At 40.6% G+C, this 14,378-nt stretch overlaps 1 protein-coding gene across 2 annotated transcripts in view; it reads right to left on the bottom strand.

Annotated features, from left to right (window-relative positions):
• LOC125451331 (PDZ and LIM domain protein 3-like) overlaps positions 1 to 14,378 on the bottom strand; it is a 91,302-nt gene that overhangs the window by 48,337 nt on the left and 28,587 nt on the right. For both annotated transcript variants that reach the window (XM_048528337.2, XM_048528336.2), the window contains exons 2-3: positions 4,249 to 4,400; positions 3,830 to 3,914 (exon numbers count right to left, since the gene is read on the bottom strand). In XM_048528337.2, coding sequence (XP_048384294.1) covers positions 3,830 to 3,914; positions 4,249 to 4,400 — 237 coding nt within the window. The remainder of the gene's footprint in view (positions 1 to 3,829; positions 3,915 to 4,248; positions 4,401 to 14,378) is intronic.

The following is a 14,378-nucleotide window of genomic DNA, read 5'->3' as shown; positions in this document are numbered from 1 at the left end:
TGAGAAGGAAATCTGCCACCCTTACTCAGAATAGCTTACGCATGACTCCAGAATCACAGCAACGTGGTTGACTCTTAACAGTTCTATGAAATGGTCTAAAAAGTCATTCAGTTCACGGCTGCCACCCACATCCCATGAAAGAATAAAGAATAAAAGTAGTGAGTCAAATGTCATTAATGGCCTGTGCATGCACAAATATTTATCTAATACGATCAGAGTAATATTTGCAAGAGAGAAACACAAAACAACTGCTACATCCCGAAGCCTTCAATGGGACAAGACATAATATACATAGGAAACTGGACAAATTGATAATTGGCAAAATGATTCATGACCAGTGGGAGATGTTAGAAAATGAATTTAATGTGACACGGAGTCAGTTTATTCCTTCACAGTCTTAACCAAAAAAAATAGTCATGGTCTGCTAAAGAGGTAAGAGGCAATATAAGACAAATCAAGAAAAGACATACTAAAAATTCAATAAAAAAGCACAGATTCTGACTACTGGGAAAGAACAACAAAGGATGACAAAACAAATAAATAACGTTTTAAACATTATGAAAAGAAAGCATGATCAAAACTTATACATATTATACACATATATATTCATCGCCTCATTACAGGAAAGACATGGAAGCATTGGAAAAGGTGCAGAGGAGATTTACCAGGATGTTGCCTGGAATGGAGGGAAGGTCATACAAGGAATGGTTGAGAGAGCTAGGGCTTTTCTCTTTAGAACGATGAAAGATGAGAGGTGACTTGATAGAGGTGTACAAAATGATCAGAAGTATAGACAAAGTGGACAGCCAGAGACTCTTTCCTAGGGTGGAGTTAGCTATTACGAGGGGACATAGTTTTAAAGTGAGTGGAGGTAAATATAGGGGAGACATCAGAAGTAGTTTCGTTACTCAGCGAGTGGTAGGGGTGTGGAATGCATTGCCGGAGAGGGTAGTGGAGTCAGCCTCATTAGAAGCATTCATGCAGCTATTATATTGACATATGGACGATAGCATAAGGTAGGGGTAGAGGCTAGATAGACCCCTAAGGATTAGGGTAGAAGTTCGACACAACATCATGGGCCAAACGGCCTGTCCTATGCTGTACTGTTCTATGTTCTATGTTCTAAACATGTTACATTTACATTGGAAATAGAAGAAAAACTGATAATGATGATAATTTGAACGAAAACATTCAACAGGCTAAATAATTACATTGTAACAGATTTACAGTAGACGAGTACAGTAGAGAAAGAGGCCCGCACATTGATGATCCCAAGAAAAGTGACTTTGAATCAGCAGCAGGGGATCACCAAAATGAATAACTGAAGTAACTTTGATGAAGAAAATAATGGCAATAAAGAATGACAATTAGTCAGGAACAGATGGTTCCCAATCCTGGGACTTAAAGGCACTTGGCCGAGAACATTGTATATACATTGGAATATTATAATATTCCAAACTTAATGTTGATGTAGAAACTATTCATTTAAATTGCAAAGTTGTACATGTGCTACTTACCAAACAAAAGGGAGGGAAATTAATGAATTATACTCCGGTTTGCTTAATATCTGTTGTTGGAAAATCATTAGAGTTTATAATTAAGCTTAGGGTAACAGAACTCATTGAAAATTTTCAGTTAATCTGAGGTAGTCAAAACGGATGCACAATGATGTGAACTGACGAGTGCAATGGATCCTCCTGATCTTGATAGCAACAACCTAGATCTTGGTGTATAGCAAACAAGTCAATGATATAAAATCTGGATGCATTTCAACAGTGAGTAAAGTAGTGTGGAACTTCAAGAGGACATAGAAAAGTGGTGGAATGGATAGATGAGTAGCAGATGAATCTCAGTACAAAGAAATGTGAAGTTATTAATTTTGGTAGGACGAGCATGAAAAGGCAATATAAACTAAAGGACACAACATTAAAATGGGTGCAGTAGCAAAATGAGCTGGATTTACACATTCATAAGTTATAAAGATAGTGGGACAGGTTGCGAGTGTAGGTAAGAAAGCAAACAGTATTAAAGGCTTCATTAATACGAGCATTGAGTAGAAGAGTAAGGAGGTACGTTGAATCTGTCTAAAATAGTAGCTTGTCTTCGGCTGGTGTATTGTATCTACTAGGCATTCCAGTTTATAAAGAATGTGAGGTACTGAAGAGAGTGGAGTAAAGATTAATCAGAATGGTTCTAGTTTGAGGAACTGCAAAGAAGTTATGACTACTTTCCTTAGAGTAAGGAAAGCTGAGAGGACATGCAACAGATATTCAAAATCATGAGAGGTTCTGGGCAGAGTAGACAGTGAGAAAAATCAAAATTGTGAGGGCACAGCTTTAAAGTAACTGTTAAAAGAAACAAACGGGATATGAGAAAAGAAAACTTTCTCCTGTGGTACACAGTTAATCTCTGGGGTACGCTATCTGAGAGTGTGGTGGAGGCAGGTTGAAATGAAACATTCGAAAGGAAATTAGACTGACATTTGAGAAGGAAGCTAAGGGGTGAAGATGGAAGAATGGCACTGTGAATTGCTCAGAAATCCCATGCAGACAAGATGATTCCAATGGTCTCCTAATGTCCGGTAAAAATCATACAGAAACAGTGGAAGTTCAAAGGGACTTGAGGCGGTGGTGGTGTTTGAGGTGGAGGTCTGGGGAGTGAGTAAGTGTCAGGGTTGGGTATTCATGTCTGTAAACAATTAAAATGTCATGAAGAGCAAATAATATTTTTTAAAAAGCAAATGAAATGCTGGTTTTTAGAGATAGAGGGATAAAATATTAGATGGTAAAAGTCATGCTTCAGCTATTCAAAGTCTAGACTACACCTTAAATACTGCAAACAGTTCTAGGTATTAATCCTAAGGAAGGATATATTGGCCTTGGAGGGAGTGTTTTGTCAGAATGTTGTCTGAATTTCAAGGTTGTATTATAAGAAGAGAGATAATACAAATTAAAAGATTTTATTCTCTGAGCTTTATAAAGTTAAAGAAATATTTTATTGAATTTATCAAGATATTAATGGGAATAGATAAATTAGAGAGAAACTATTTCCACAGGTTAAGGAGTCTCGCACTAGATGGTCTTAATATGAAATCTAGACTATTCAGGAGTGAATTTAAGAAACATTTCTACATACAAAGGGTAGTCAAATTTGAAATTCTGCTACTGAAAATTGAGGTTACATCAACAGTTAATTTTCTAGCTAAGGTCTATAGCTTTTGTTTTCCAATAAATTATTATTTTATAGAGCAAAGGCAGATCTCCAGAGTAAAGCATAGATTAAATGGTGGACTAGTCCTAAGAAGCTACTCCTGTTCCAATCTTCCTACATGTAAAACAAAAATTCGTACAATCATTCATCAGTCATGCTTCTGGAACAGTGTTAAAGCTTTGCTTCTAGTATCTGATATTAATGGCTAATCTGAAGAAAGGTCACTGGACCCGAAACATTGACTCTGTTTTCTGCCCACAGATGGTGCCAGACCTGCTGTGTTTTTTCAGCAATTTCTGTTTATGTAAATAGCTAGTCTGCTTAGTCCATTCATCCTTGTTTAATGAGTATGACATCCTCCCAAGTTAATAGCTAACAAATAACTTATCGCACCTAAAGAAATATATACTCTCAGTCCCATTACATTTATCATGTAATCCTCTTTAGGATAAATATAGCTTTTAGAAAGAGTATGAGTTAACCATGCAGTGATAGAATTAAATATTAAGAAGGCAAGTTAATGAATGTTCAATTTAATATAGCTTTCTTCCCACAACCCCAATAATAATAATAGACAGCTAAGCAATTGGAACATTTGAGCTTTTCTCATACTATTTACCTGTGGCTCAGCCTCTAAATTAATCTTGAAGGGATTTGCTTTGCCATCTTCAGTGACTTGAGGAGACCAAAGCTTAGTTTCAGGCCTGGGATACAAGCAGACAAAACCTCAACTACTGCATTTTTGCTTTTCATTGTTATTGCACGCAAATTATTCATTGAAAATGCACAGATCAGCAAAAGCAAAAGATATTGGGATAGAAAGTAACTATAATACTTCTGCCAGAAGAAGCGTTCGGTTAGCGTTAAAAAGAGTACCTCTGAATGATAATTAAAATGAGCAGGTTTTTTTTATTGTGCTGCCCAATCATTTGCAACACATGCAACACTCTAGAACAGCTTTGTCACAAGGAATCAATTTTCCTTGTAAATCTGCTTTAATTTATTGATGACATAAAATTGCACTACAGCCATACTCACCGGTCAATCTTGAGGCTTAACTGGCTGGAGGCAGCCTTGATCCTATTCTGAGCATCAACATGTGTCATAGCATCTGTACTTATTCCATCAATGGCCAGAATGACATCACCAGGGGAGAGATTAGCTAGTGAGGCCTTGCTTCCTGGTGTTACCTAGAGATTTAAATCACATCAGAGTTGTGCTTAGTATTAGTGAACAATATAGATCATGATTGTAAAACTAATTGTACAAGAGTTGATACCAACTAAATAGAGGGACAAAGTTGTCAGTATTCCCATTGATTACAGAGCAGGAAAGTGCAAAGTACCAACAATGGGATGAGCATCTCTTTAAAAGTCAGTTGTCTTACGTTTTTCCAGGGAAGTGCAGGGCACAGATGTAGTTACTTTAAGTAAACCAAATCACTAATATATTAGACATAAAACATAATCAGGCAAAGGGTTCTCCAAGATCCTGGGACAAGCAAAGCAGAGGCAGGCACAGGAGTTCCTAGAAGCTTGATACTCCACTAGGAAAGCCATCAAGAAACACATAGAACTCTACCCCATATACACGCCATTGTGAAGGAAAACCGGAAGTGGGGTGATCCAGCTCAATGGGCTCCAGAGCTCAAAACACAACAGCATTTCGTCGGAGGCTGCACTGATGCTGTTACCCAGCAGGGTAATGAAACGTCAGCAGAACAACAAACCAGCTCGGTGAGCCAACCAACCACAACATCCACTACCCGAGCTACAGATCTACTCCAAAACCTTAAAAATTCAAAACCATCAGCTTATACTAGTTCACTTCCAACTGAGTTTTTGAGAACTTGATTTATGAGCCCAGATTTTAACAAGATGCTGAGTAATATACTTACATGAAGGAGTCTCACTGAACAGGAAACTCAACTATTAGATAAAGAACAGTTTCTGAAACAAGGCAATGAAACTCAAATAATACCAGAATTCTGAAACAGCAACTAAAAGGAAACATATTAATATTATCACCCCCCACCCACCTCCAACTGAAAAAAAATGTTTTATAGAAACAGATAGATGTGCAGGTTTGAAGTTTTGTTGTATTGTGATTTGAGAGAGAAAACCAGACACTACTTCTTAAGAGCCTGAAATCTTTATCAGAGGAAGCAGAAAGGAATTTGAAAAAGGCAATGGAAAAATGTAAGGATTTTAGATACCAAGCCAGTTTCAAAACAACTAAAAGAGCTCCATCACAAGCTGCACATAGATTAAAACAATGATATCATGTTCTTTGCTAACCTAAAATTAGTTTGGCATGAGTAACTAAACATTCCATGTCAGCACTGAGTAATTTGAAGATTTACTGAAAGAACAAAAAACAAGACTGAAGTCTACAGTAGCCATCCCTAAGATTGCATCCTACCCCGATCTCACAAACCCTACTACTGCCTCTGTCATACCAAGAATGTCACTTGCTTTTGGTTAACTCTAGTTAGGCGAAGGATTGGATAGATTTCATCCATAGCTATATATATTTCTGGTCACAAATCACAGGCAATCTGTTAATGCCCCCACAGTTGATCAAGAAAGATAGAGGAATTGATGAATAAAGTTTTCGGGGTTTACTTTTGTATGAATTTTTAAAATTATGTTTCAAGATGGTACTAAGCGTGGCAACATTTTGCGAACAGGTCTTAACAGCTCAAAAATGGTCTGAGGAGAGCCAGGAGGGGGCACGAGAAAGGCTTGGCAGAAGGAATCCGGGAAAACACAAAGGCATTTTACACTTACGTGAGGAATAAGAGAATGGTCAAAGAAAGAGTAGGGCAGATCAGGGATAGCATAGGGAACTTGTGTGTGGAGCCTGAGGAGGTAGGGGAAGCCCTAAATGAGTTTTTTGCTTCTGTCTTTACGAAAGAAACCAACTTTGTAGTGAATGAAACCTTTGAAGAGCAGGTGTGCATGCTGGAATGGATAGAGATAGAGGAAGCTGATGTGCTGAAAATTTTGTCAAACATTAAGATTGACAAGTCGCCAGGCCCGGATCAGATTTGTCCTCGGCTGCTTTGGGAAGCGAGAAATGCAATTGCTTCGCCACTTGCAAAGATCTTTGCATCCTCGCTCTCCACTGGAGTCGTACCTGAGGACTGGAGAGAGGCAAATGTAATTCCTCTCTTCAAGAAAGGAAATAGGGAAATCCCCAGCAATTATAGACCGGTAAGTCTCACGTCTGTCGTCTGCAAGGTGTTAGAAAGGATTCTGAGGGATAAGATTTATGACCATCTGGAAGAGCATGGCTTGATCAAATACAGTCAACACGGCTTTGTGAGGGGTAGGTCATGCCTTACAAACCTTATCGAGTTTTTTGAGGATGTGACTAGAAAGGTTGACGAGGGTCGAGCTGTGGATGTGGTGTATATGGACTTCAGTAAGGCATTTGATAAGGTTCCCCATGGTAGGCTCATTCAGAAGGTCAGGAGGAATGGGATACAGGGGAACTTAGCTGCTTGGATACAGAATTGGCTGGCCAACAGAAGACAGCGAGTGGTAGTAGAAGGAAAATATTCTGCCTGGAAGTCAGTGGTGAGTGGAGTTCCACAGGGCTCTGTCCTTGGGCCTCTACTGTTTGTAATTTTTATTAATGACTTGGACGAGGGAATTGAAGGATGGGTCAGCAAGTTTGCAGACGACACAAAGGTCGGAGGTGTCGTTGACAGTGTAGAGGGCTGTTGTAGGCTGCAGCGGGACATTGACAGGATGCAGAGATGGGCTGAGAGGTGGCAGATGGAGTTCAACCTGAATAAATGCGAGGTGATGCATTTTGGAAGGTCGAATTTGAAAGCTGAGTACAGGATTAACGATAGGATTCTTGGCAGCGTGGAGGAACAGAGGGATCTTGGTGTGCAGATACATAGATCCCTTAAAATGGCCACCCAAGTGGACAGGGTTGTTAAGAAAGCATATGGTGTTTTGGCTTCCATTAACAGGGGGATTGAGTTTAAGAGTCGTGAGATCTTGTTGCAGCTCTATAAAACTTTGGTTAGACCGCACTTGGAATACTGCGTCCAGTTCTGGGCGCCCTATTATAGGAAAGATGTGGATGCTTTGGAGAGGGTTCAGAGGAGGTTTACCAGGATGCTGCCTGGACTGGAGGGCTTATCTTACGAAGAGAGGTTGACTGAGCTCTGTCTCTTTTCATTGGAGAAAAGGAGGAGGAGAGGGGACCTAATTGAGGTATACAAGATAATGAGAGGCATAGATAGAGTTGATGGCCAGAGACTATTTCCCAGGGCAGAAATGGCTAGCACGAGGGGTCATAGTTTTAAGCTGGTTGGTGGAAAGTATAGAGGGGATGTCAGAGGCAGGTTCTTTACGCAGAGAGTTGTGAGAGCATGGAATGCGTTGCCAGCAGCAGTTGTGGAAGCAAGGTCATTGGGGTCATTTAAGAGACTGCTGGACATGTATATGGTCACAGAAATTTGAGGGTGCATACATGAGGATCAATGGTCGGCACAACATTGTGGGCTGAAGGGCCTGTTCTGTGCTGTACTGTTCTATGTTCTATGTTCTATGTTCTTATCTTACATATCTTATAATTGTTCTGCTCTTCTAAACCTCAATTCTAAGTCTATCAGAATTATTAACAATGTTCTCTTAAATCTACTTTCAAGTTTAAAGATTCGAGAACCGGCAAGGCTCGACTACCGATGCTGAATCACTAGGTCAGGGGAACTAAGGACCTACTAGCTTCCCGCAAGCCTGAATACCTCATGGAAACCCAGAACTGAGGCCCAACCAGACTGAGATGGGAACAAGACCTGACCCCACACTGATTCAACATTGTAGAGGCCCAACCAGACTGGCTGCAAGACCAACGTCCCCCGCAGTGCTTGTGAGTGAGACTAGCGCCCAGGACCCCATCGGATGTGCCTTCCTATCTTGCTGGTGCTGGAACTGCAAGCCCAGAGGCCTTCCTGCCTCTTGCAGGCCTGAACTCCCTGACTTTGTGGAAACCTGGAACTGAGGCCTGACCAGCGCAGGAACAAGACCCGACCCCACAATGACCCAACCGAACAGGCCACCAGATATGACCCCACCTCCCCCAGAATGCTCAAGGCCACGATTGGTGCCCAGGACTCCATCAGGAGCTGACACTTAGTACTTGGAGAGCCGAAGTCCCTCACCAATTGACTAGAGGATTGACTAGGAGCAACTACCGACCTGAGAAATGTGAGAGACATGCTGGACTTCAGGTGAGACTGAAACTTTGGGGTTTCAAGTCCCTCCTCCCCACCATACTCATGGCAAACGTCCAAGCCATTGAGAACAAAATGGATTATCTTAAAGCTAGAATAATCTTCCAAAGGGATTTGTGAAATTATTGTTTGTTTTGTTTTACAGAGACTTGGCTCACTCCTGCTACACCTGCATTATAAAGCTGAAGTCACCTCCCCAACTCCGATAACCAAAACATAAACACCCAGGAAGATGAGTCTCACCCTATAATCTGTTAAAACAGCCACCAATCTGTTATAAAGGAGTGGTTAAATAAAATAAACCCCTGACACAAACTTTACAAGCAACAAGTAACAACTTATTTATCTAATAGTGAACAAATTAACTAAACCATTAACAAACCGAATAAATCTGTTCTAACTACTAACTATTTCCCAATAAAACAAGATTCTAATGGTATGCTGTTCTAATAAATTTAAGTCCCACTTGTATAAACCAAAACTAAAAAAAATAGTTTAGTCTCTTGAAATTACAGCCAGGTTATGTCTTCCAGAATGTTCCGTGTCTTCTGCAACAAATTCTTCTGTCAGGAGCACCTTCTCCGTCAAATTCTTTTGTCAGGAACATTAACTATTTGTACCATAGGTATCTTTAATTTAGATGGAGCTTACCCTAAAGCTTAGAGAATTCTGTGTGAGCCAGTGATTCTTTTGGAGCTGAGAGTGGTCCTCTTGGCAGAGAGAGTTGGCTCTCTCCTTGTTTTCCAAATGCCCTCATCTTTTATGCCCTTGCTGATACATCAATTTCTAATAATTGGATTGGTCCTATGTTGTCAAGACCATCAAATATAAAATTAATTGCTTTTTCTTAGCTAAGGGCCTGGTTTAAATTAATTGGATAAATTCAAAAACCTGTTGTCTTGGTAAAAATACTGCTTTGCCTGATAACAGTAGATCTTTTGATATAATGTTTCAATTCAGGTGCTCTGTGCAACTGCAAACCCACAGACATCTTTTTCGAATCTCTAAGCATAGAAAGAGCACATCATCTTTCAAAGGAGCCATGCAATGCTATCCCCATAGCATTTTACAAACACCACCATTTTACAAATACCAACAGTTGGCAAACTCCAAATTCTAATATCCTTGCCTTCCTATTCACAAGTACTCTAACCAACTCTGCAACATCTCACTGTGCCTTACAACCTGAGGGTTTCTCAGTTCACTGAGTAGATCACTCAGTATCCTTAGGCAAGGCAAGGGGCAATGGGGTCTACCTCCTTAACAACATCTCCTAATGCTCAGGCATGGCAAACCTGGTGGGTTAGTGCTCCCTGAACTTAGAATATCTTGCAGTAAAGTGCCGTCTTCATTACCTGCCACATAAGTTTATCTCCACTGCCCTGACAGTGGCCTATATCCCACTCTATGTGGAGATAACGAATGCCCTGGTTGCAGTATACAAGGCCTCAAACATCTTGAGATGGAGTAACCCGATGCCTTGTTCATTACAACTTATGACTTTAACCAGGCCAACCTCAAGAACATGCTACCAAAATACCATCAACACAGCTCCTGTTCCATGAGAGGTCCGAACATCCTTGGCCATTGTTATACAGCCAAAGATGTCTATCTTGTGGACAATGTCATGTTTGCCTCCTGAGGAAGTACAGAAGCTGTTGTGCTTTCTTGACCATGGTGTCAATGTGGGTGGACCAGGGCAGATTGTTGGTGACCGTCACTCCCAGGAATTTGATGTTCTCCACATTTCTACCTCAGCATCATTAATGCAGACAGGGGCATGTCCTCCACTCAACTTCCTGAAGTCAGTGACTTGGCTCCTTTGTTTCACTGATGTTGATGGAGAAATTGCTGTCTTTACACCATGCCTCTCAGCACTCAATCACATTCCTGTATTCTGTTTCATCATTGTTTTAGATCTGACCTACAGTGGTGGTGTCATCTGAAAGGTTGCAACTAGAGTTGGGTTGGAATTTGGACGCACAGTTGTGAGAGTGAAAGGAATATAGTAGGGGGCTGAGTATGCAGTCACCCCCTTATTTGAACTTTTCATGACTCTGAAGTAAATTAAGAATACTTGAACAAAGAGATTGGTAAAACCTTTAAATGCCAGGACACTTTAATTAAAACTGGGAATTAATGAAAGAAGAGATCTCTGGTGATAGTCATCTTTTTAATCCGAAGGGATTTATGGAAATAATTACCAATTAATTGAACAGCTGTGAATATATACAGAAGAAAATGACATGACTTTTTTGGGAGGAGATGTGTTTCCTTTCTTCCACGGTAAGGCCAACATTTACTTCCCATCCGTAGTCTTGGTGGAAAACTTGCAGCTGGAAGTTTTCCATATATCTGTTGCCATTGTCTTTCTAAATGGTAGTGGTTGTGGGTTTTGGAATGTACTGTCTGAGAAGCGTCAATGAGTCGTCATAGTATGTTTAGCACATGGTCCTCATTGTGTAGTAGTGAGGGTGGGAGTGAATAATGAAGATGCTGATTGAGGTGCTAATTGAACAAACTGCACTGCTCTGGATCATGTTAAGTTTCTTGAATAATGGAGCTGCACTCATCCAGGCAACTGGAGATTATTCCGTCACACTCATGGCTTGTGTCCTGAAGATGGTGGAAGATATTGGGGAGTTGGAAGATGAGTTATTTGCCCTCAAACTCCCAGCCTCTGACCTACTCTTGTCGATATCGTATTTATATGGCTTGTCGCGTTCAATTTCTGCTCAATGGTAAACTCTAGAATACTGACATCGGAGGGAGTCAGCAGCGTCAAAGTCACTACATGTCAGGAAAAGATGTTTAGCTTCTCTCTGACCTGAAGCTATCCAGGTTTTGCTGCATGCAGGCAGTCTTCCTCATCTGAGGAGTTATGTATGATGCTGAATATTGAACAACCATCAACACCTCGACTCCTGAATTTATGACGGAGGGTAGATCATTGATAAAGGAGCTGAAGATGTTAAGCTGAGGTTTGACCCTGAAGAAACTCAGGAGATGATGGGATCCACGGAGGGAAGGTGAAATCTACATGTGAACCACGAAAGTGAGCAAAGGCTAACTTTGATTAAACAAAAAGTCAGGACTTCTTTCAGAAAAATGACGGTCCAGAAACAGATCTGAATATCTGTCTGAGGGCCAATTAAGAACCATTATGGAGAATTATCCTGACACTGCTATGTGGGGGAGTGGGGAAGCAGTAGTGCAGTGGATGTTGTCTCTGAATTTGGAATCCAAATACCCAGGATAATGCTCTCAGAACATGGGTTCAAATCCTGCAATCGTGAAACTTGAATCAGAGAGGAAAAGCTAACTCTACAGAGGCTGGTATCCCATCACCAAGTCACCCTTTATTTACATGTGGAGAGTCCTTGACACTGATCCAACTTTCTCAGAGCCATTTTCAGAGTGAACTGAACCTCTGACAGCGTTGTCAGCCAGGGGTCCCTGATTGGACCAAACTAACAGCCCCAATCAGGGAACTCATAGTCTATGAGGTCCATCTGGCTGACTTCATTACATTCACTACATAGATGAAAACCCAAAAGCAGCCATTGTAGATTTTTGTCAAATCCCATCTGGTTCACTAATATCCTTTAGGAAAGGAAATCTACCATTCTCAATGGGTCTGACCTGCATGTGACTCCAGACTTACAGTGATGTGGTTGACTCTTAAATACCCTCTCAGATACAATTAGGATACAATTAGGGCTGGTGATAAATTCTGGCCCAGCTATTGACGTCCACTTCCCATGAATGATTAAAACAAAAGACAGCAATAGCGAAATTGGCCTGCTCATTTCCTTCAAGCATCTGAGGTAAAAGGGCAGGAAAATTGAGTAGTATATCCTCCAGGGGATGCATTGTGCAAGTTGAGGTATTTCAACAATCCCCCCAATTTTGTGGATTCCCAAAGACGTCCAAAGTTCAAACCCTTAAACTCCTTTCTGTAGCGTCCCCTGATTTCTCCCTGCCAGAAATCCCCAGCTTACCTCATTCTGACATCCATGTCAGATCTTCCTAGGGCTTCTTGTATAGTCCCAGTAGCGGCCATAATTTCCTTCTGGCACTGCTGGGATTACTCAGCTGCCAGACCTATAGGTTGAATTTCCACATTTATCTTATAGGCCATTCCTACCATCTCACCATTGTGGGGCAGCCTTCAAATGACCAAATATCTACTGTAGTGGGGGGAGCCAACATGCCTCTCTCACAAAATAAAGCCCAACAAGTTAGACTGAAAGTACAAAAGAGCACAGACCTGTCAAAACCAAACCTAATAGGTTTATCTATTTTGTATGTACTCTGTTTATTACAGTATATAGAAGTATCCTTCTCTTAAAGGTACCATGGCACTCAAAGAGAATTCTAAATGTCCAGCAATCAACCAACAGAATGATTCCACTAAATGTCACATTTTTATTCAAAAAGCACACTTTTTTGTACGAGAATGAAACACAGCATGCACCATTTACTTAATACTATAGTGTATGATTACTAATGATATAAACTCAAGTTCTATGTTTTACTTCCCTCCAAGCTGGGCAAAGAAGTGGCAGATGGAATTCAATCCAGAGAAGTGTGAAATGATTCATTTTGGAAAGTTGAATTTGAATGGAGAATGCAGGGTTAATGGCAGGATTCCTGGCAGTGTGGAGGAACAGAGGGATCTTGGGCTCCACATCCATAGATCCCTCAAAGTTGCTACCCAAGTTAATAGGGTTGTAAAGAAAGTGTATGGCGCGTTGGCTTTCATTAGCAGGGGGATTGAGTTTAAGGGCCGTGAGGTTATGCTGCAGCTTGATAAAACCCTGGGTAGATCACATTTGGAATATTGTGTTCAGTTCTGGTCACCTCATTACGGGAAAGATGTGGAAGCTTTAGAGACGGTGCAGAGGAGATTTACCAGGATGCTGCCTGGACTGGAGGGCAGGTCTTATGAGGAAAAGTTGCAGGAGCTAGAGTTTTTGTCATGGAAGCGAAGAAGGTTGAGAGCTGTCTTGATAGAGGCGTACAAGATGATGAGAGGCATAGATAGAATGGATAGTCAGAGATTTTTTCGCAGGGTGGAAATGACTATTACGAAGGGTCATAATTTTAAGATGATTGGAGGAAAGTATAGGGGAGATGTCAGAGGTAAGTTCTTTACACAGAGAGTGGTGGGCATGTGGAATGTGCTGCCGGCAGTTGTAGTGGAGTCAGATACTTTAGAGACTTTTAAGCGACTCTTGGATAGGCACATGGAGGATAGTAAAATGTAGGGTATGCAGGGTAGATTGATCTTAGTAACATAATGGTCGGCATAGCATCATGGGCCAAAGGGCCTGTACTGTTCTATGTTCTATGTTCTAAGAGTTCCTGTACAATAGAAGAATTGAGAAGATTCATTCACTTTTCTTGGAAGCAACACAAAGGTATACCACAGGACCCTACCGAAGTTATTTTGATTTCTTCTTAGTAGTTCAGTTACTCTTCCATTAGCTTTTGGCCAAATAATTCTTCAAATTCTTTTCAAAACTCATGATTTCTCAATTCAAACTTAGATTTCACTGTATTATCCAGGCTAACTGCATATTTTCACTGTGAGGATCATTGTCGGTTTGTTTGTCTTAAGATCTTCAAGGTTCTTCAACTTCAATTACACTGACACCCCATAAATGCCAAGTTTTCAAACTGTCCAAATGGATTTCACTATGAGAACCATTTTATTTACTTTTCAAGCTTCAAATGAGCAAATATAGCTGCTTTATTCATGAAATTCAAATTATGTATTTTCTCTGCTTAAAATGCAGGCCTAATGAACAAACAACTTCTGTTGGCTCACTCAACCTAGTGAGATGAAAACTACATCAAAGCAAAATGACCACTGCCTTCTGTGAGCAGACCCTAGATCCTTACTGATATT

Source organism: Stegostoma tigrinum, chromosome 3 (assembly GCF_030684315.1).
Source record: "Stegostoma tigrinum isolate sSteTig4 chromosome 3, sSteTig4.hap1, whole genome shotgun sequence".
Classification (NCBI taxonomy): Eukaryota; Metazoa; Chordata; class Chondrichthyes; order Orectolobiformes; family Stegostomatidae; genus Stegostoma; species Stegostoma tigrinum.
The sequence above is the reverse complement of the archived record's forward strand: the minus strand, read 5'-3'. Positions and strand labels throughout refer to the sequence as shown.